Source organism: Zea mays, chromosome 6 (assembly GCF_902167145.1).
Source record: "Zea mays cultivar B73 chromosome 6, Zm-B73-REFERENCE-NAM-5.0, whole genome shotgun sequence".
In the NCBI taxonomy this organism is placed as follows: Eukaryota; Viridiplantae; Streptophyta; class Magnoliopsida; order Poales; family Poaceae; genus Zea; species Zea mays.
In genome coordinates, this window is record NC_050101.1 from 160585188 (window position 1) to 160608862 (window position 23675).

A 23675-nucleotide genomic window follows, 5' to 3' on the forward strand; every position below is an offset into this window, starting at 1 on the left:
CGTCGACCTTCAATCACTCGGCGTTGCCTCTAAAACGCTGATCTCGTGTTCAATCGCTCGGCATTACTTCTAAAATGCCGACGTCGACCTTCAATCACTCGGCGTTACCTCTAAAACGCTGATCTCGTGTTCGATCGCTCGGTATTACTTCTAAAATGCCGACGTCGACCTTCAATCGCTCGGCGTTGCCTCTAAAACGCTGATACCGACTACAAGATTACTCGGCAGCTACTTCTGGAAGCGTCAGTGTGATGCCCAAGTTATTCATCAGTTTTATAATCAAGCAAAGCGAGACATCAAGAAGAAGCCAACGTCATTCTTTCATTAAGGGAAGACAATAAGCTTACAAATCAACTCTTTGCGAGTTGATGCTTCCCTACTATTACTACATTACATTACTACTACTACTATACTACACTATACTACTCTACATTACTACTACATTATTCTAACTACACTATACTAATATCTAAAGACCAGTGGCGCTTAGCCACTGGCCTTGCTGCTGCTGCCACCGCCGCCGCCCCTGGTGCTGCCGTTGCTGCTGCCGCCTCTGGTGCTGCCCTTGCTCCCGTCGCCGCCGCCGCTGCCCCCGCCACTGCCGCTGCCGTCACCGTCGCCACCGTCGTCGTCGTCACCGTCGTCGTCGTCGTCATCCTCGTCCTCGTCGCCGTCCGAGTCCTCCTCATCCGAGGAGTACTCCGACTCATCCGAGCCCTCGAGCCCGGAGCGCTCGACGGCCCGGATGTACGTCCAGACTTCCGCGGCAATCCCCTGGGAGTCGTCTGAATCATCAGACGACGCCGGGGGAGAGACGGGAGCCGGAGACCCCTCGGACTCGGAGGAGAACTCCTCCTCCGAGTATTCCGAGCCGCCGAAGTCCTCCGACGGAGGAGTCGGCTCGCGCTTGCGTTTGTTACTCTTGCCCATGGCGGAAGTAGACAGGAGAAAAGAGAAGGATGCAGTAAAGAACAGCGAAGAGATGTGAAAAAACCAGAGGAGCAACGGCGCTATTTATAGAAGGGAAAGGCAACCGCTCACCTCCAACCGTGGTCACTGAACAGTCGCAAAGCATTCAATACGCACTTCCACCCGTCTGAAGACACGTCAGGCGGCTGACGCCGTTTCACGCAACACTACACCCATTGGGACTCCAGTCAACAGCGCAAAGGATATGATTACACTCATCGTCCCATCACATTACTACTCAGAAGCAGCCGGCTAAAACACTCAGCGTACCAAGCCGTCCCTTGCCCACACCCATTGGGGGGGGACGCCCAGGAATTATCAGTATATTTTTCAAAACGGTCACATCTGTGCAGGGCACGCAGTGAATACCTCAAGACAAAAATGAGATATCAGTAAGGATCAGAGGAAAGCCAAATATAGCCAGCGAAGTACAAAATATAGCTGACAGAAGCGACGTGAAGACTAGACAGAGAACGTCCATCAAACGTCCAATCAGTCGCAGAAGCAAATAAATTGCACTACCTAGCAAGATATGGATGGATTGCGAACTCGGCTACTAAAGACAAAATATATGCTGACCTCTGCAGCAAAATATTGATGACATAATGCTGACCTACAAAGCATAATGCAAATAACTTCATGCCAATTTCTACAAACGAAAGGGATGATTTTCAGCAAAGAGGCACGAAAGGAAGACCTTCGAATGGATTATCCTTAAAAAATCCATTTGAAGGTCGGGGGCTACACCCATTGGGTGCACCTCCGGTGCACCCCATGGATTATCATTCCAAGCCGAGATAGCGCCGACTTCTAAGGCATGGGACAAAATTAAAAGACCAACCCTCAACCAAGATGCAGGAGCACAAATGGAGATAATTTCTGGGGAAGACCTTCGAGTAGATTGTTTTCTAAAATCTACTCAAAGCTCGGGGGCTACACCCATTGGGTGCACCTCCGGTGCACCCAATGAAGTTCAGAATCCTACAAAATTGAAATGCCGACCTCTAAGGCACAAGCATGAAACCAAGCTTCGGTCAAAAGAGTGATCGGAGCAAGAGAAGACAGCAGGAAGACGTTCTTCTTCAAAACACCCGCAAGCTGGACCTGGGATCTTTGGGCTGATTACTTCTAAATTAACCCAAAGATCGGGGGCTTGTGGGGGATAGATATCCCCCGGGTCCACTAAAGGAGTAAAAGACCTCACGAAAGGCCCAAGGGCCCAATAAATCATAAGGTCATTCCTTCGTGGGCCTGGGGAGAAACAACCAACAAGGCAGAGCGACGTGATACTGGATTGGTGCAAGCCCGGATGGCCCACAACGTCGAGCGAGTAAATCGCAACAGAGACCCGACTTTCCCGCGCTGAAGCCCCCATGCAACAGAGCCATGCGAGGATAAGTCGGCGAGGGTTACGTAGGGATAAACTCAAGAGGTTCACTACCTCTTAGCTACTTGTTGTTATCATATCCACATGTACTGCCCCACGGTCGAGTATATAAGGCCTAGGGGGCACCCCTTCAGAACGATCGACCCTATCTTACTTAGCCACCCACATCAACTCTCTGAGTCTTCAATCCAGAGAGCCCTCTTGTAACCACGCTCACCAAGCATATTCACCAGGACGTAGGGTGTTACGCATCTCTAAGCGGCCCGAACCTGTAAATCTTGTCCACTGTCCCTCGTGCGATCGGCACGAACCATTTTGCTACAGTCGTCGACACCGTCCTACTCCTAGAAACACCTTGAGGGGCAACCCCGGGTGTGCGGTCGGACCCAAAACACCGACAAGGAAGGTTAATTCATTTATGTTGCCTTGTTTTTTATATCCTTCGGGAATCAAAAGCAAGTGACCAACAGTGTGATCTCACAAGATATAACCCCTTTTGGTACAACTATACTGACACGTGCAAGTGATGTGCGCAAGCACTAAGGGTTTTAAGGGTGTCTAACCTCACTCCTAACAACTAGGAATAACTTAGAGCACGCGCTAACAAGTGGTCTAACTAACCTAAGCATTTCGCAAAGCACTTATGCTAATCACCGAGCGATTCTTTAAGCACTTGAGTGTCTAGAGCTAAAGGATTGGAGTTTTGGCTCACACACTATGTTTCTCAGCTCCCACACTTGAGAAATAACTAGATGGGTGGTATTTATAGCCCATAAGCGTAAAAGATATGTTGCCTGCCATGTCAACTAGCCATTATGACCTAGTCGTTTCTGATCCTTGAGCCTTTATGTATCCGCTCACTAGACATGTCTGGTGAATTAGACATGGATCTAGTTGTGTTTGCAACCCTTACTGAGTGTCGTATGTGGTACGAGATTCGGTGCATCACAGGACATGTCTAGTGTGTTGACAATCCCGTACATGTTATAGAGCTTACTGGTGCCCTGTCTGGTGTGCCCTCCGGTGCACACATACGCGTTTGGTGCACTCTATCTTTAGCTCAATCTTTAGCATAGGCACTACATCTATATGGTGTGACATCTGGTGTACTACCTGACACATCTGGTGCACTATGCAACTTGTTTTCTTTGTGCCTTCATGTTTTTTGCTTGGGCTTCCTCTATCTTGTGTTTTGGACTCTTGCATGATGTTGATAAGTTTTAAATGAGTCTTCTAATGTCTTGCTTTAAGGTGTTGATTGTATTGATTATCTCGTTGTCTCTGACCAAGTCTATATTGCATCCTTTAAAATAAAAACATAAACACTAGAAAATATATTAGTCTAAATAGAAATACTTATGTTGATCATCGAACACCAAAACCTTTAATTAAATAGGCCCATTTTCCTTACTATCGTTGAACTCTAGATGCTTCTACTTTTGTGGCCATTTCACTCTAGGAGCATCCTGAAGAATACCAAAAGATCTAGTTGTAAGTCTTAGTCTCGAGAAATCCTTCTTCTCGGGAACATCTTAAGAGTGCCCGGAAGATCTAATTATAGACCTTAACCTGAAGGGACCCTTAAATCTTGCTAAAATGTTGAGTGAGGGCCTTAGGAGATTGAGAGCCCTAGAGGTTCAAGGATGTCGGGGGAGAGGCTAGGAGCGTAGGAGAGCCCCGAAGGTCCAAAAGGCCCGAGAGCATATGGCTAACGTATGCTAATGACATCTTTGAAAGATGTATTGAGATTATCTAAGACCTTGTTTGGAACCTCTAAAACTAATAATTAGCTACTAAAAATAGTTATTAGGTTTCAAAGAGTCTCAGCTAATACCATAGCTAATAGTTAGCTACCTCACAACTAATAATTAGTTTATTAGTTGGCTCAGTCCAGCTAATAATTTATTAGCTAGCTAACTATCAGCTCTAGAGTTCCAAACAAGGCCTAAGATATAGACTTATCTGAACGCTGATACGGTTATTTGATTTTTTTTTCCAAACGAAAAAATTATTTAAAAGATCGCAAGGAACACTTTGCCGGCCTGCAAGGAGACTACTAGAGTGTTTGGTTTGAGTAATCACTCTATCCAAAATAAGGTGGTGCATCATGAGTTCATTCCTCAGATTTGGTGGGATGACTCCATTCCTCATATTAGTACTAACTAACTAACTATAAGGAATGAGATGGTGATGGATCAACTCATTCTATTCCACAAACCAAACAAAAATAGTGAGGAGTGAGAAGATGATGGACTAGCTCATTCCTTAAACCAAACACCTCATACATGTATAAAACCGTCCACATCATCTACCATTGTAACCATGGTGCCAAAATATGCTGTGGTGTACATATGACCATAGATACACATATTTGACAAGTTCACGTACACATATTTGACAAGTTCACGTACTTGCTTACCTGTCTTGCAACTTTGCTGGATCAAGGATACAACCATATATTCATACACGTTGTATGGTGGATTCACACTCTATTTAAAACCTTTAAAACTAATAGTTAGCTACTAAAAAATAGTTGTTAGGTTCCAAACACCATCAACTAATACCGCAGGTAATTGTAGCTAATTGTTAGCTAGCTAGCTCACAGCTAACAATTAGGTCTCGTTTGAAAACAGTCTAGTTTTTAAGAAATCAGTTTTTATTTTTTAAGTTAGAAAAGACCAACTTTTTGGTTTTTAAGAAATTAATAATCTAATTTCTATAAACTGAGTCATAAATCCATAGTTTTTAAGAAATTAATAATCTAATTTCTATAAACTGAGTCATAAATCCATATGTTTGGAACCAACTTAATTTCTATAAACCAGTTTTTAAAAAATTATATGCTTCCAAGTAGATCCTCAGTTCATTAGCTAGCTAACTATTAGCTCTAGGTTTCGAACGGCCTCAATTTAATCGGAATAAACAGCAGCATTAATATACACCAAAATTTGAGTTCTCCAAAAAAAATCAGACAGCCAGGATCACACGGTGTATTGGTGTACTCGACCCTTTTACCAGTGTACCAGAAAGGCTTCTCTGATTAATCAAGCCTAAAGCAGTTATTGCCAGAAGCAACTACAAATCATGTGGCCCCTCATATTATTTTGACATTGTTTCTCCATTTTGGCTATCTAAGTTAACTACTACGATATTAATTAGGGTTAAAAAGCATCCGAGTTTATACGCTCTGCAGCGGGACCAAAAGGGTCTTCTAGCTGAAACTAGCTTCCAATTTCTTCCTGGATGATCTCTCCTGCAACATTCCTAACGCTCTCACGGAAGGCTACAAAACCTGAACCAGTTGTAAGACCTGATCCATCGACATCTTGCTCTTCAATGAGATAGCTCTCAAACAATGTTGAATCATCTTCCCCTCCATGGATGAATGTAAGCTTTGGGGTTATACATCTGTCCTGCTTCAGTTTATTGATTGTTGTTCTCAAAAGACCTACATGGTATGTAGAAATAATCAGCAGCTGAAACAAGCAAGTACGAGTGCTCCTATCTATCCTCAATAACAAAAAGTAGACTTTCAAGAATATTAATATTAAGGGTCTAATATCTAGTCAGCCACCACTACACCAAACAATATTCTTTGGAGCTTTGCAGCAAATCTTTTTCTTTAGTGCTTGTTGGTGGTCTTGTTTCAAACTATTCTGCCTGTTTTATCTAGTTTTCAGGTTGGTATGTAAGGGTGTCTGTGGGTGTTTAATACTTTGTCCGGCCATGCTGGACAATCCTGTTTCTACTCTTCTTAATGAAACGACAGGCAGATCTCCTGCGTTGTTCGAGAAAAAAAATTGTTTGGAGATTTGAGCAATTCTTTTTTTGTGAAAGAATATATGTACTACTCAAAATATGCACAGGAAAATGAAAAACTATGTACTTACAGTCACGGGGTGGAGGAAAAGGAAATGAAGGATCAGCAGTTGAGGAATAGTAAACGATAAGGTTGGTAAATGTGTCAAGAAGAAATATTGGGCTCTCGCTCATGATTAGAGCAGCACGGCTGAGAGTGTGTCGTGGGAATGCTTGCTTGTCAGGCGAGGAATACGATATTAAAACCGGATATATAGCTTTAGCTAGAGAAGATGGCTCCAGTGCACTGCAAAAAAATCTCAAACTTGTTAATTTATAGTTAGAATATTTGTTCACGTTAATTGAATATGGGATGAGAGATCCTTACAGCAGGAACATTATATAATTTTTTGTTCTCAAAGTGAGCAACTCAACATGGAATGTTTTTTACACTTTTTACATCTGTTTCAGAGAATCATGAATAATATTCTAACTAAACAAGCCTTCTTTGGGATAAAATATCAAAGTTTAACATAAGGAAAATTGTTCACAGGATATGCTGCAAACCAGAACATAGCGAAATAAAAACAATACGAACCTGAAAAGGCATTGTAGATATATCCTGTAATCTGGGTGTACACCTTCTTCATGCAAGCGAAGAAGAGGACTTCTCAACAATGCAAAAACAAGTTGAGGTATCGTTTGAAGCTGCGGGCACTGCGAGAAGTCAATGTCTATGCTCGATAGTGGAGTTCGCACATCAGAACTCAGGACCTGATTATACCGGGCTGCAAGGAGGGATAGCCAAGCATGAACTTGATGCCTGCCTTCTCTAACCCCCTTATCCACGCATTCTAAAATAACCTGGAAGTGTATGTGAGAAGATTTAGTGTATATCACCATATGTAGTGGAAGGATACAGCTCCATTGTAAGAAGTACAAGGAATCGTAGTGTTCTCATTGTCTTTTATCAGAGTTCAATGATCGCTGATATGCAAACATCTAAAATCATTGAATAATCTGAAAACATTTTTAATTAAGAAAATCCTGTTGATACTACCGGTTAAAGATCAGCAAAGGAGAATCTTCCTGATAGCTGCGTTCATTGATCCTTGTTCCAAATTAATTCACTGATCTTTGATCTTTGTATCACAGAATTTCTAATACTATCAACACATCTTGATATTAATCACCTCTAATCAATTGTTATACTATGTTTTTTCTATTTCAATTCATTCTGCACGACTTGTAGAGAAAATAATATACCTGATTTAAAGCAGAAACAAACATAATATAATTACCTTATGAACAAGGATATGCAGTACAACCTCTGGATCTACACTGTCATAAATTTCACTGATATTCCTAGCTGGACGGTACTGCAATGTTCTTATTCTCAGCCGCCTCTTTAGAGAGAACTTATAACTGCGAAGGTGTAACATTACAAGAATAGAGATGAGCTCCAAGGGCAGCAACAAAATAAAACATAAGTAGCCAAAATTGTGAAAAGTAAAGGATGTCAATATGTTTCACTTTATGTAATGTTCTCATGTTGAGTTGCTGTTAATATGATAATTAGTTTGATAAGAAACCAGAAACTTAATAGTTGCGAAGTTCAAAAAATAACTGGATCAAAAATATTGATAGTTGAAATGAGTATGCATGTAACAAGCTAGTTATCAGTTGAATAGCATGAATATTAGTTGGATCAAACAAGATATTGATTTCTTTTTTATGAAAATTTTCATGGGAGGCCACTTCTCTGCATACTTATAAAATGTATAGAACTATAGATAAAAAAATACAGATGTATTAAGGATAGGGGTATGTGCAAGCCCCCGTGGCTAAAAAATCAAAATATTTATAATCCCTGAAACATACTGTCATTTTTATTAATGTTTTAGCTTGATGAATAACAGCTAACTAGTGAACATTCCTGCTTGAACTATCTTTTCCACTGAACATGAATACAAAGGTATAGTAACTGCAAGGCATGCAAGATGCTTGTTAACTATAAGAAAGCAATTTCTTGTCTCTATGTACCTTGCAGATGATTGTGATCCATCGCCTGATGTCTCCTTGGCAGGTTCAATCACGCTGTACTGAAAAGCGATCTGCACAACAGCAGGATCTGTATGCCTATAAATATATATCACATTAGTTAATCACCATCAAGTATTACACATCCCCATCAATTAATATGATCCAGAAATATGTTTCTACAGGTAAACAGCTAAAATGTACATTTGAACTGTGAACTACTATCATTCACATATAAATTTGCTTCTTCAAACTGCTTGGGCATGTAGCTTCATTTAGTGAGCATTAGTGCAAACTAGATTAAGTGCAACGAGAAAATTCTGATTCTGGCAGTATCTGCCTTTTAAGAGGAAATCAAATATCTCCTTTGACAAATACATCATTTAGTAGCAAGTAACCAATTACAGGGTTAAGTTAAAATAATATACCTGGAGAAACCGTTGTTATGGGAAAACTCAAAGTCATATGCATAAGTGGCAAATGAATCACAGCAGATAATGTGTTGCACACTTTCATACTGAGGGTCAGGAAAGAAATGTCCATACTGTAGAAGGATGAATGCATTACAAACTGGCTACACATATATAGTAGGGTTAAAGTGAACATAAATAGAATGTCTACTTACAGAATTGCCTGGTTCAAAATCTGAAGATGTTCTCAGCCTTAGAACACAACCAAATGCGTAGGGTCGACTTAGTAAGCGGTATCTGTTTGTGGGAATTGCAAGAAAGGAAGAAAAGATCATTCATAATTATTAGGAAATTTGGCTGTCAGAATTTTCTGAATAGAACACAGAATATTCATTCAACCAAGCATACATGTCTTGAGGAAGTGTTGAATCATCTGCATTTGCATAAAGAAATAGATATCCACCACTTTCAATACTTAAAAACTTCAGTGAAGCCAAATCCGTGTATTCATCAGTTACAGCAAATATGTCTATGCAAACTCCTGACTGAACAGCAACAGCTGCCTGTTTCAATTGTCAATAAGATCAGTACATGGCAGAGAAAGTCAAACCAATTTTGAATTTCAGACTCATGCTTACTAGGTCTCTGTAGAAAGGTATCTGTTCAGGGAGCAATGCAAGGTTAGCGTCTACCCCTTTACTAGCATATTGCTCCCCATATCTCCTGGTATCTAGCAGACCAGCTCCATAATCAGGAGCACCAGACAGAAAAGCAAATACTCGAGCTGCTCTCCATATGACAAGGAACAAAAGTAAATTAGCATAAAGATACTGGTTACTAGATTGTTTGCAAAGTGTAAACATACATCATCTTATGAGTTATTAAGCTAGTTGCCTGATTGACACCAGATATTTCATGAGATATGGAAAGTGTGTCCACTCACCCAAAGCAAAAGTAGAACCATATCCTGAACTTAGGTACTCAATTAAAGCAGACATGGCTGTCCCAAAACCACGTCCGCCAAGCAAAACAGCATCCTCTTCATGCCCAGAAGCAGCCCCTCTCTCCCATGAAGATGTAGGTCGCAGTGTCTCCAGGGCAGCAGCAATTCGATCCTTGCATGTGTCAACCTGCCGATAAATTATCTTACCGTTAGCAATAAGTCCATGTCTAAATCTCTTTGTAATTCAGCTGGTAGCTTTGTAACATACTGGAGCCAAAAAAGAAAGTAGGGGCATGGCATCTTCAAGGGCAACAGGCAGACCATCTTCTTCCAAGTCCGGAGGAATAAAAACATTTTTCACAAGTGGAATCGGACCTTGGACATCATACAACCCAATCTTGTGGCTGAATGTCATAAGCCCAAATAAGGAGCCCGGAATAAGAGCTGTTGCATGGTGAAAACCCAAACGAAGAAGGGTCAAACTGAATTGACAAATGACAGTCATTGGACGAACCAAAAAAAAATCAGAAAGTTCAGAATTTCATACCTTCTAGGGCCGCAAGAAGTGCACTCTTGATAAGTTCAAGGAACTCTTCAGAGCCTGAAGGCATTATCAAGTCCCAGATTACATTATAGCGCATCACACAAGATCAACAGACTATATGGCGGTCCAAAAGAAAAAAATGGTGTGTCCATGATCAGCAATGAATGATGTGCCAAACCTAGGCATTATTTCCTCTCTTTTTATTTTGTTATTTGCTTTGAAATAGACAAAAGTGAGAGTTTATCAAGGTCCATTCATTGCCTTGTGTTCTTTTTATTCCCAAAACATGTTATCATTTTTCAATCTAGTTGGATTCTTACGGTATGACCTAGAATTCACATGTGAAGGTAACTTCGCACATCAAATGGACTGTGATAGAATTAGATGGTCGGAATGTACTGATCGAATGGACTGGACTTACATGCGAGGTCCACTGCGGCCACATAAACAGGCAGCGCCTGCACGCCGTCTCCTCCAGCCCCTGCCTCATCCACTGCACGTATTTAACCTACAGGTCAAAATTCATCCCGCATCACGCGGCGGGAAGGAAGCTGCGTGCCGTAGTACCTGCGATCTCGAGGTCAACGAAAGAGGAATTGAGCTCGGGGCAGGCGTCGGGACGCTGGAACCGTCGCTCGGCCTCGTCGTCGAATCCGTTGAGCGTGCCGCAGAGCGCGCAGGTCCAGCCCCAGCGCTCCAGATCGCAGTGGCTGCTCAAGTACGCCCAGCAGTGCTCGCAGCGTGGGATGCGGTCCCCGCCGGCGCCGGTGGTCGGGGGCTGGCCGCGCTCGTCGACGGCGGCGAAGGGCGTCACGGCGACGCCCCACTGGACGGCGCACGACTCCAGCGCCTCCGGCGTGGCCGGGAAGCGGGAGACCGTGGCTCGCACAGCCATGGCCGAGGCAGTGGGGGGACAAGTCTGAGATTCAGGCACGCTTGGGAGGTGCGAGTGCGATGCCGAGGGGGAAGACCAGCCGGACCAGTCGACCAGCGGAGAAGGCGAGGGGCGCGACCGCGCGAGTCGTCGGGACTCGGGAATCACGGCTGCAACAGCCTCAGTGTCTGACACGCTGGGCCTACACACAGAGAATGGAGAAGGGATACGTTTCTTCACTGGCTAGAGACGCACTTGTTCGGGGTTTATGTTACGTCACCATGTTAGCACAAAGCACACACCCACTTGCCACTGTTTCCCTGCCCATCCCTCCGCCAGCAGTTCACTATGTTCGTTTGTCTGATCCGTATCGAATTATACTACTTCTACAGTATTTTTATTTCTATAAATTATAACTTTAACAGTTTAAACATCTAACTTTAATCCAAAATGAACAATTTATTAAAGAGGGCAGAAAATCTTTGCTTTTATTAGACTTTGTAACCAATGTAAACCGTGTAAACCAATATAAAATATAGGTGGATCTTTTTAAAAACATGAAGAATAGTTGTAAGAGTTGATTTAAAATATGTTATTTTAAAAAAGGTTTTCCCACCTCTATCTTTGTATTAGTTTGTGACTGTGGATCCTTAATGAGGGTACATATTACACTCCTTTTATAGGTTCATTTATACGATCACTAAAGTTCAGACCTTCACGAAGATTTGGAAAACTCTATGTTAACGAGAGAAAATAAAGCATATGCGATTGTAAAATGTAGGAAGGACACTAGATTTAAAGGTTCATGGCGGCAGAGCGTAACAGTCTACGTTCTCGTGGCTGTTCTCTTGATTGCTAGTTGTATTGCTTGGAAATCAGAAATAGGGAGTGTGCTCATGTGTAAAAAGTTGTATTTTATCTAAGATTTATTTATTTTATATGATATGAGTTTTTAAAAATAAACGAAGCTATAAAAGTCTCAATGGCTTATCAGACAAAAATGTACAGGTAATTTGGACGATCATCTTATGCAACAACTACGTAAGTCTTTATTTGGTTATTTCCATTCCATATAAATTAGATGGAATTGAAAACTTATAAGGCCTAGGTTGGATATTTTGGGATTGGAGTGTTTTAGAGAAATCGAAGTGTGTTTAAATCCCTAATAGATCAAATTTCTCCTTAATACATCTTAATCCACTTCAATCTCACTTATTCATAAAATACTCAAACTAGGTTTAAAGAATTTTGACTTGATAGATATTAAAACACACACAATCTCATCCAATCCATATGGATTGAATGGAAACGAACAGGCCCAAAAGACTAGTTTGGAAGCGAGAAAATCGGAGGGGATTAGAGAGTTAGATTCCCCTTTTATTCAATCTCTTCCGATTTTATGGCTCCCAAACTACTTTAGGTCTTGTTCGTTTGTGTCGGATTGCACCCGGAATCGTTCCAACTAAGTGCTCGTTCGGTTAGTTAGGATTAAGACCTAGAACTATTCCAGGTAATCAGTTTTAATATAAATAAAGCTAACATTCCAGGTGGAACAATTCCAGAAGATCCGTTCCGAACAAAACGAACAAGCCCTAATCAAAGTTTATATAAATTAGAGAAACAATCCGGCTAGAAATCGTTCCGACCCACCAATCCGACACAAACGAACAAGGCCTTAGTGGGCTTCTATCCGGCCACACTAAGCACCAACTTAGGCCCAAATGACCTCTAAATGGAGATGAAAACTGAAATCTCGAGCCAACTAGCCAATTGAACTCAATGCCAATTTCACAAGTTCGCACACAGACACAGTGTGCAGTTTTTGACATTGCTGGTCACATTTGCAGTTTGAATTGCAAAACCATATTGCCAGCATTATTGCCACAACTCATATGCCATGATCTCATCGAACGACCGAAATTGATGACAAGAACTAGCCCATCTCAACAACGAAACCCCCCTTCCGCTGGTGGCACGGAACAGCAACGAACGCACCACCACCTTTGGAGCAGCCACTGCATATGCATAAAGCAACCCAATCTCTAGTACAGGTCCTCCTCCTTGTGGGTGTGGATGACGCAGTCTGCCTTGGGGTAGGAGATGCAGGTGAGGAGGTACCCCTCGGCCATCTGGCCGTCGTCGAGGAAGGACCCCTCCGACTGGTCGACCTCGCCGGCCGACATCCTCCCGGCGCAGGTGGAGCAGGACCCGGCGCGGCAGGAGAAGGGCAGCTCCACCCCGGCGGTCTCGGCCGCCTCGAGGATGTAGGTGTCGTCGGGGGCCTCGAACTCGTGCTCCGTCCCGTCCGGGCCGACCAGCTTCACCTTGTGCAGCACGGCCGCCGCGGCCGCCACGAACCTGCTGGACAGCCGTGGCCCGGACGCGCGGGCCGCCTGCCTCGCGTGGCCGGCGAAGGAGAGGGTGTTGGCCGCCGGAGCCGCGGTCTGATAGTGATAGCTTGCCCCGGATCTGGGAGCGGGCAATCTTGCGGCGGTGGCAGTCGACATCTTGCTCCCCTGGTGATCCCCGATGGATGGGTGGATGGGTTACTGGCAAGAAAGCACAAGGGGAATGGTGTCACTTTCGGATCACTACTACTACTACTACCGAGTAAGGCACAGAAAATTGCGGATGGAAATCGAAAATTCGTATGGACATCTTGGGAATTATCACCTGTTTAAAAAATACCACGGTGTGACAACACTATTACGCTAGTATGAGTGAAAAATGAACCCAGCATCAGGGACAGATCCGGCAGGCAACCCAACATCCTGCCGCGACGCTAGAGCGGGGCCGAGGCAGAGCACAAACAAAAGGGGTGGCATCACATCAGACAGCGCGATCTACGACTACAGGGATCCTGCCGCGCATATGCGCCTGCGATCAAGGTGGTGGGCTGGTGGCGAACGGGTCGTGCGATGCGTACCTGCTCTTCCTGTTCCTGGACGGGACGGGGCGCGGCGGACGCCGGTACCCAGGCGAAGCGCGGGGCGGAGGAGGTGGTTGGGTGGGTCGATGGACGATGGATGCTGTGCAGTGCCGGGCACACGCATGGCGGCTTTATTAATAGGGGCAGCGTCGTCTTGCTGCCCATCGGCCTCGACGCCTCTGGGCTGGACGGCTGGTCGGCAGGCACACGGCTGGCTCCTTGAGCGAAAGGCCGTGGTGGTGCCAAGATTGCCGATCACAAGAGGAGGACGTATGATTCGCGCGATGAGCCGACGACCCTTGGTGGGGGTCCAGGGGGCGGATCAGCACAGCCAACCCTTACTGACACCAGGATCCCACGTGTCAGCGATAAGTTCTGGCGCAGAAGAACAGTGGGGAATAAAAAAAACAACCACTCAGGGCACCCCAACTGAAGTACTGAACTTGAGTACGATTTTTTTATATAGTTTTCCACGCAAAAGAAATGTTTTATCGTTTTGTCGGATTTCAAAATCATAATCGCACTTGTTCACAAAATATTGCTGAATGCAGAGATGAAGGGTATATTTGGTTGGGTTGTGGCTGTAGAAAAAGCTATTGTGGGCTGTGAGTTGTGAAAAAAGCTGACGTGGCTTGTGAGTTGTGAACTGTTAAAAAGCTGAAAACCGTTTGGTGAAAACCACTAAAAGCCGTTAAAAGTTCTTCGATATATGTTTTTTCACGGTTCCATCCAAAAGCCACTAAAAGCATATCAATGGATGCTTTAAATTTTACACTGCAAGAAAGTCAGCTTTTAAAAAAACTATTTTCTGGATCCAGCCCTTTGGTTTGGCTTTTGGTTTTTAGAGGACAAAAGTTAAAGCCAAACCAAACACACCCGAAGACTACACCAGTGGTCCCGTGCTGTTTTGTCGAATCTTAGTCATATTCGAAATAAGGCTCAGATACAAATTCAGATAGAGAAGTCTTACTCCAAGAGTCCAATCTTTAGTATTTGAATAAATCGCAGATACAAATTCAACCATGTTCACAGTTTACACAGATTTGAAACAATTTTGTTTATAGTTAGAGCATATACAATCTTATTTAATATAAGATCTCTTGGGAACTAATTAAAAAAATACTAAAGACAGACTCTAAACCCGTTTCTACATAATTCTCTATACATATTATTTTTAGCTGCATTTATGGTCTAAAGTCTCAGGTATCATTTTCTTAAATGTCTCGTGTTCTTGGAAAACTGAACCATTGTCTTATGTATAGAAATTATTTAGCAGTTCTGCCCTTAAGAACTATTTAGCAGTTCTTTTTGTCAATTCTTCCTTTTATGGTCAAAAATATATAGAAATTCTTGCCTCAATCAGGCGATCAAAAGAGTGTTCCCCCCCCCCCCCCCAAAAAAAGGTCGACAAAGAAAAGTTCATCCTGGATTCCCTGGTACATAAAAACTTGCACTTGTTCTCCTTGTACCTGTTGCTGTATGCATGCATGATTGGGAACTTAACTGACAGGCACCAAAAGGACGCACCAGCACAGCAAGCAGATGAGAACGAACCCTGGAAGGGCGTCCTTGCTCAATGAATCTGATAAGTCAAACGAAATGGCAGCAATTGGAGAGAGTTCCAGGTCCATGCAGGAAACCGTATTTGATACAATATCCCAGGTAAGGGCAGTTACAAACTATAGGTTCAATACAATGGATCATTTCTATTCAATTCGACCTTCACTTTCATAACAATATATTAACACTAGGTAACCGCACCCCAGAAATTCCACTCTCGTTGACCTGCCAATTCTGAGTTATATATGATGCATGAGCAAAAACTTTTACATCATGTGTTGGTGCTGAATAAATACAGGGATTAGTGAATAATATTTTTTATGACAGATCATGCCACTGACAAGCAAGCAACCAGAACTACCATCTGTAGGGCATGGCACATTGGAGCACAACATTGAAATGCTTTGAAACAATGATGGTCCTCCAGAATCCATGACACAGCACAAGCGTGATCACTATGAGTACAGCGTGGACTGTGGTAATATATAACACAACGTGAACCAAAACTATTAACGGGATTCGGTCATTTCACATGTGATACCAGCAGGCCTGCAGCAAGCAGGAAATCATCTCAGATAAATGGGAACAGAACAGGTTGAATGAAAATTTATTCTGGTCAGACTCCAGTTCGTCTTTGTTCAAAAACAAGATTCCAGTTCGATCTCCAACAGATTTCTACAACTTTTTGCTGATCAAAGTACAAACTAAAGAGTTCGCTAAACATTTGACAGTAAAAGAACATTAAGCACATAAAATGGCATTCTACAGTTCCATGTTGTCTTGGGGCCTGTTTGGATCAGCCACGGCCTAACAATCAGCCCTTGGTATCCAAACATGTCCTTAGTCAAAAGAAATAACTAGCAGTGTGTTATGAATCATATGCAAAATGGATACCGATGGTATTAAAGAGTTATCCCTGGACCTTTCATTTGCAGCAACCAAGTTTTCAGGAACACTATAAGTTACAACTGATGGTGTTCTGTTCTACATCTTTCTTCAGGTCTTAAGCAAAAAACAAATGCCTTAATTTCTTTTGTTGATTTAACCCTTTTGTTCCAAAACAACGTGATCAATCATCATATTTAAATGCTTAAAAAGAACAGATGACCCATGGAAAAAAGAAACTCACAGAGAACAGCAAGTGCAATCAGTACTGCTGTCACTAAACGGATTTGAGAATGATTATGATCTGTAAAATAACCAGATCTACATAATCTCCTCTTAATGACTTCAGGCCAGAAATACATAACCTACAACAATATAAATATAAAGTTATTATATATGAATATTAGTGCACAGAAAAAATATTTAAAGCGCCAGAAAACTTTTAGCCTAAAATAGATTACAGCATACAGAGAATCAGAAAATGAAACACGTGATTAAGAAGAGTAAAGTACCCTTCCAGATTGAGGTAGATTGAAAGAAGGTAGCATGTTTCCATTTCTCAAGCTATCCATATCTTCTCCATCCTTCCTCCTCTTGGTAAAGCTTTCACGATCACGACGTCGTTTTGTAAACCATAGGTTTCTTATAAAATTATGGTATTGTCTGCTCAGTTTGTTTTTGCAAAAAAATCTCCTACTTGTAGAATCATCAACATCCAAAACAAACATATTGCTATTGTTATGATCCCCTTCACATGCACCTTCTCCACATGAACATTTACGTTTCCCCGCTCCTTCCACATCTTTATCTGAATTCCTGTGTTCATATGTTGTATGTTCTTGGGTGGAATGATAACCATTTACTAAAGGAACATTGTCAAGCTTAAGCTCCACAATTTCATCTGTACCAGTGGAATGATATGCATGGTCATCCTTGCTGGAACCAGAAAGGAAGGATGCCAGCCCATCACCATCATGTTCACTTGAGTATAAATGTTTTGGAGTTCTGCTAGAACCTAGCCTAAGACTCTCCAAATTTTCTTCCACCTGAGAAATCTGGTCTGCAATTGCTCTAATGAATTGCCTGAATTTTAAGATTGCATTTTCTCTTGACTTTGACTTGTCAGAGAATGCAGCAGCATTCACTTCCCTCTCAAATTGCTCCAGCTGCAAGTTAGAAGAATAATTGCCTTAGAAAAAAACGAATGCAAATGTTAGCCTCTAAAATATTAATAAATCATACAAGGCTCGGAGTAGTTGGAGGCTATATATGGAAAGCTTGACTGTTTGAACCTGCCATTTGGTAGTTCCAAGAGCAGTAATCACATCTCTCTCAGATTGTATTGGAGCATGAAACTTTGCATCAGAAGTACCATCCTGCATAACTTTCCTTTCATGCAAAAGTAAGCGGTAGACACCCTCCATTCTGTACACCAACCCAAAAAGAGAAGATATCAATACAGCAAACAAACTGGCCTTTATTTATTCTTTGTTGATGTGTTTTACACTCCATTGTAGAAAGGGAGGGGAGAGAGCGGACTAGTGTGTGTTCTGTGCTCTGGGTGTTTTTTTTCTTCTGTTTTCTGTAGGGGATCTTTACCCTCCTAATATATAAAAAAAAGCTACATGGTAGTCCTGTGTGCTCAAGAAAAAAACTTTTTTCTCGAAAAGCGCAGGAGAACTGCGCATCTTTATATTAAGAAGGAAACAGAAAGGCCTTAGAGGGCCAGACATGTTACAGTTATAAGAAAGATCTTAATAGTACAGTTATACACTTAGACTACTTAGGGCCAAATTATGGTTGTAGTGCTGCTACGCTGTGAATCTAGCTTTTGCGGAAACCTTTACAAATCCTAGTAAAGACCTGTTCGTTATCATCTTAATCCATGTGGATTGGACAGGATTGGATGAGTTTGAATCCATAGCAAGTCAAAATCTATACTGTTTTTTCCAATCACATCCAATCCATGTGACATAAGAATAACCGAACAAGGCCTAACAGTTTGCAGTGATAGGTCCTAAAAAGATGCTTTTAACAAACCACACCATCCAAATCTAGCAAAAAATGCTTTTGAAATGCCACCGCAATGCAAAGTTTTTAGTACCATGCAAGATTGAACACATACTTGATGGTGGCATTCGATGAACTGTACCTCACCAATATAAAAATAGTTAAATTGCACATTTTGGGTTTTTCTGCCCAGTCCTAACCCAGAGGAACTCGCACTGTGTTCCAAACCCCTCGCGTCGTGTGATGCCAGGGCACAGAAGAGTTAGATTGCACATTTCAGGTTCAGGCTTCGGGTTTTTCTGTACAATTGAAGACTCCGATGATTGTGTAGTGTGGACTGTGCCACTGTGGAGTGTGGACTAGTGTGAGCTGAGCTGTGAATCTGTGATTTGTGAACATTGTGTGATTCTGTGATCTGATCTTGAGAGCATACCATAGTTATTAAGGTGGTAAGGCGAGTTAAGGCGAGCACCCCCTTTTTAACTTTTAAGCGAAAAGCCGTAAGGAGAGGCGACACCTTAATTATATATAAAAATATAAAAAATATATCAAATATTGTTTATAACTTTATATATCACAAATTCGAAGATAATAAGCACACTAGCACAATTATCAGGCCTAGTAGGCCCATTTCAACCTAGTACAAGAGAGAAACAGAAAAAAGAAAGATAAAAAATAAAGAAACACATGACAAATCAGCTAGCCCAATAATTTTAGGGTTACTCAACTAGCACAAATATCTATCTCCCTCTACTCCTATCAGCCGCCAGCAGTCCTCACTCTTCCCCTTCTCCCTCTCCCTCCCTGCAGTCCTCACCCACTCTCTCTCAGCCACCAGCAGTCCTCCCTCTTCCCTTCTCCCTCCCCGCAGCTCCTTCTCCCTGCATGCCGTCGCCTGAGATAGGGAGTCTGCGCGCCGCTGAGACCGTCCACGCTCTGCCATGCCCACGCTTAGCTTCCCCCAAGCATCGCCACGAGGACGCCCCACACCTTAGCGGACGCACGTCGGGGCAAGGCGAGGTGGCCGCCTCACCCTGGCAGCACGCTTTACCGCTTAATCGTCGCTTACGCCTTAATAAGCATGGAGCATACAGTGCTGACTGCTGACTGCAGCAGTGCTGCAGTTCTCTGGCGCATTCCTCATGGGGACCCATGTCACCAGCACCAATGCACCATGCAGAAGAAAATCCTGGTTGCGTCTGTGTTCCAAGGGAAAGACTCTCTGCTCTTTGATGGACTGATATCCTCCCTTGCTGCTGCCAGAACTTGGCTGCAGATAGGGCTGGAAAAAAAAGCTTGAGGCTCGCGAGGCGGCTCGGGCTCTCTCAGGCTTGGCTCGGAGAGGCTCGCGAGCCCGAGCCGAGCCTACTTTTGTGACTCGCTCAAACAACGAGCCGAGCCCGAGCCGGCTCGTGAGCCAGACAACTCATGTAGTACTTATGTTGTGACACTATTATATGACTATGTTATTGATTTATTTCCTTATTTTTTATGGACCTAATGCTATATATAGTTTAAAATATGTTCCAACATTTTTGGTACATATTTTTATTTTATATATAATAAAAATATACAATTTATGCTCTAAATTGGACTTCGTGTGGTGGCTCGCGAGCCTGAACAAGCCGAGCCTGATCTCCGAGCTCGCAATGCGACTGAGCCGAGCTTGGCTCGGCTCGTTTCCAGCCCTAGCTGCAGAGTGCAGCCTGCAGGTATGTGCTCCGTCGCCCTTTTGAGTTCTGCAGTTCTGCTGCACCACGCCAATCAGATCGGAATCGCTGAGATTTAACACAGTTTCTTGAGAATTATGATGTGCTATCAGTGACATGATCATGGAACCATCTCTATCAATTGCGCTACGCTCAAAAGAGGACCTTGATCAACGGCAATGTGCCTTCCAAAACTAATTTTGGAGGCCTTCGTATGCTTTCTGTGATCTGATCTAAGACTGTAAAATACCTGGACCCGATATTTTGGGTACTCGAAATTTCGGGTCGAGTTCAGGTTCAACTCTTGGATACCCGAAATATTTAAACCCAAACAACTCGACCTGAAATTTCAGTGCACCTCCGATGGGTTCGCGGCTACCTAGGCTTCATGTGGGACTATTTTTTATATTTTAGAAGTCATTGTTTGGAAAATGTTAGAGAAACCCTTATTTGCAACTCCTTTTTTGCGACTTGGAAAATACAACAGTTATGGGAATTGTTGTTTTAGGAACTTTTAGAGCATCTCCACTAGTTCCCAAAAGAACTCTCTAAAATTAATTTAGGGTGTTATTAACAAAAAATCATCCTGCAATAGTTCCTTAAATGAGATCCCCAAATATACCAACTTCCTAAATATCCCTATTTGGTCGCCGAACTTAGAGCAACTCCAATAGTTATGTAAGTTTTAGCTCTCTAAATCACATATTTAAGAAGTTGCTAAATGACTTTTGGAGTAAAAAAATGTGAGTTCTCCAATAGTTCTCTAAATATAGGTTGTAATTTTGTTTTGTATTTGTCCACATAAAAAAATAAGTCACAAAAACTATATAATGCAGTCAATATTTTTGTTTAGGGAGTTGTTAAATGGTTGCCAAATGTAGAGAGAAAATGAGGTTAGATGACAAGTTGTTAAATTTAGAAAGTTCATTTAGAGAACTGTTGGAGAATAGTTTTCATATTAACTATATAAATTATTGATTTAGGAAGTCTTTTAGAGAACTACTGGAGTTGCTCTTAGGGAGCTGCTTTGCACTCCCAATAGGCTATTCCGTGTGTCAATCACACCATGAAACTACTTGTCCACCATCGAATTCGTGCATGTAGGCAAGTGATGCACATTAAATGTTTTGAACTACGGGGAGAATGAATTTATCATCCTCGTTTGACAAGTTTGAAGATGACCCATCCAAAAGTTTAGAGGAGATCGATCGATCACGATTCATACGGAATGAAAATAGTAATAAGAGAAGAACGATGATTATTGAACTTTATTGTACAATTGAAACCAAATTTAAAGTTGCAAGTAACAGCTATAAAAGGTGGATTAGCATAATTTAAAAATATTTAATAGCCTAGAAACTGGGAACTATTGGAGACTAAGATTGTTTTTGTTTCCAATTTGTATTTAGTAACTTGCTAAATCTGAGTCTAGGGAACTAGTGGAGATTAGGTCTGAAATTATAGTCCCCAAACAATTTAGACAAACAGAAGAAACCACACAGAGAGATTTCTTTGCTCCAGAATTGGTCCAGTACAGAACAGGCAATGATTTTTTTTCCTAAACGACCACGAATCTCAAGAGGCAACCACTGCCAACCTAGCGTAGGACTCCAGCGCCAGGCAGCAAGCAGGTCAAGGAAGAAGCAGGGCGAGCGGAGGCCGTACCTATCGGCGGAGTCCTGCACGCACTCGGCGGCGGGGAACAGCAGATCCGACTCCCACCGCCCGAAGCCCTCCGCCATGGAGCGGGATCCGGTCCGTCCCGCCGCCGAACGGACCCCGAACGGCCAGGAGGGAGGGACGAGGCGCGCTGCGAGACAGCGCGCGAGGGCGAATTCGTGCGCGTGGCTCTAGAGCTCGTTTTTGGAGGGGAAATTCGTTTGGTTGGTGTCCGCTTATTGCGGCTCGGTTGCGCTCCGTTTGGCGGCTCCTTTTCCTCTTCCGTGTTGATGTTTCACGAACAGCCAGGTTGTCTTTCCGGTTGGAGCGGAACGTGAGAACTTCCTTCCAATGTTCTTTTTCATGTGAGATTGAATTGCCGTGTGAAACTAGGACCTGATTATCTGGTCTCAATTTTAGTGGCTAGATCTGAAGAATAAAAATTTATTAGCGAAGTGCTCATATGTTGTTATGATATTCATTTATGCTTAAATACGGCGTCAATCTTTACTACCCTTCTCTACTACTCTATATGTGTGGACTGTAGGCGTCCACACCGAGCGTTCTGCCATCGCGTTCTGCCATCGCTCCCCGCCCTGCAGCCAGCCGCCCCGCAATCCCCGCCCGCAATCCGCCGCTGGAAGGTGCTCGCCGATGGAAGGTCATCCGCGCCCGCAATCCGCCGCTGGAAGGTGCTCGCCGATGGTAGGTTATCAGGTCCGCTGGAAGGTCCTCACGTCCGCTGGAAGGTCCTCACGCCTGCCGGATTGAGCGGAGAATGGAAGGTCCTCACGCCCGCACGCCCGCTGGAAGGTCCTTGATTGAGCGGATAATGGAAGGTCACCGTACGCGGATGGAAGGTCCGTGGCCAAATCCCTGGGATCCGCAACCTCCTCCTCTGTCACCGTCAATGGAATGTCAGAGATCTCCGCTCAGGTCCGTCAATGGAAGGCAGACCTCCCTTTCATGGACCTTCCATCCGCCCTCAAGAATTCCAGACGCCACGGTATCCCGCACTGCCTGCAGCCGCTGCGGGGCGTCCTCTCCCGCGCTGCAGGAAGTAATCCGCCTCCCTTCGCGCTACCTGCAGCCGCACGCTCCTTCGACGGCGGGATCCCGCACCCTCGAATCCCGCCAGCGTCCAGCGATGGCGCTCCTTCCTTCGACGGCCAGCCCCGCAGCGGCTCCCCTCGAATCCCGCACGCGCGCCAACTATGGAAGGGGCGTCCCTCGCATCCCGCCCGCAGCGGATCCCTCAAATCCCATCAACAGCGGCTCCCATCCCCGCTCACATTCCAAATTCGGCTCCCATTTCGATTTCGCTGCTATAAGGCCTCCAAACTACCACCGCGCTACTCCGATTTTGCTGGAGTCGCGAGACGTTGCAGGCCCTTCGACGTTCGACCCTCATCTTCAATCTCCTCCAAAGAGGTGAGTCTCACTTAATGTTTGGTACCATCTGTATTTTTGGGAATGTGGGTTCATTCTATGGATCGATTTCGCCAAATACTTGTTTTTGTGATACAATTGTATTTTATGTACTTTATACACTCCCTGAACTGTCCATCACTCATCACAATTGACCGACACAAATAGTTGTCGTTGAATTTTGCCAAATTTTGCTAAGCACATACCCACTAAAATATAGTTCTTGTTCATTTTTTGTTTGTCTGTGTCTTGTTGATTTGACTAAACTAAATGTCAATAGTCAAATTTTTTGTTTGTCTGTGTCTTATCAATTGTGCATGATGTCAAAGGAAAGTTGAGAGACCATTGGCAACATACACTGTCCAATCATTTAAATTCTCGAATGAGCTTTTACTCTCTTTGTAAGTTTCTTTGTCTTCTATGGATGGATGGGTTCATTCTATGGATCGATTTCACCAAATACTTGTTTCTGTGATACAATTGTATTTTATGTACTTTATACACTTCCTGAACTGTCCATCACTCATCAC

At 43.2% G+C, this 23675-nt stretch overlaps 3 protein-coding genes across 3 annotated transcripts; all 3 read right to left on the reverse strand.

The window, feature by feature from the left end:
- Positions 1–5351: 5351 nt before the first annotated feature.
- LOC100192686 (sec23/sec24 transport family protein) lies at positions 5352–11173 on the reverse strand. The gene is made up of 14 exons (NM_001363269.1): positions 10659–11173; positions 10513–10584; positions 10095–10148; positions 9816–9991; positions 9548–9734; positions 9243–9388; positions 9013–9167; positions 8820–8901; positions 8623–8738; positions 8198–8293; positions 7456–7579; positions 6753–7018; positions 6247–6461; positions 5352–5804 (listed from the first exon to the last, which is right to left on the reverse strand). The coding sequence occupies exons 1-14, from the start codon at positions 10984–10986 to the stop codon at positions 5578–5580; spliced, it is 2244 nt and encodes a 747-aa protein (NP_001350198.1). The 5' UTR covers positions 10987–11173; the 3' UTR covers positions 5352–5577.
- Positions 11174–12597: 1424 nt separating this feature from the next.
- LOC541612 (Ferredoxin-6, chloroplastic) lies at positions 12598–14110 on the reverse strand. The gene is made up of 2 exons (NM_001111367.2): positions 13892–14110; positions 12598–13514 (listed from the first exon to the last, which is right to left on the reverse strand). Exons 1-2 carry the CDS (start codon positions 14016–14018, stop codon positions 12841–12843), a joined length of 801 nt encoding a protein of 266 aa, NP_001104837.2. The 5' UTR covers positions 14019–14110; the 3' UTR covers positions 12598–12840.
- A 1411-nt stretch (positions 14111–15521) lies between these two features.
- Positions 15522–22028, reverse strand: LOC100382900 (uncharacterized). The gene is made up of 5 exons (NM_001175588.1): positions 21724–22028; positions 17632–17764; positions 16852–17505; positions 16584–16704; positions 15522–16003 (listed from the first exon to the last, which is right to left on the reverse strand). The coding sequence occupies exons 1-5, from the start codon at positions 21798–21800 to the stop codon at positions 15978–15980; spliced, it is 1011 nt and encodes a 336-aa protein (NP_001169059.1). The 5' UTR covers positions 21801–22028; the 3' UTR covers positions 15522–15977.
- Positions 22029–23675: the final 1647 nt, after the last annotated feature.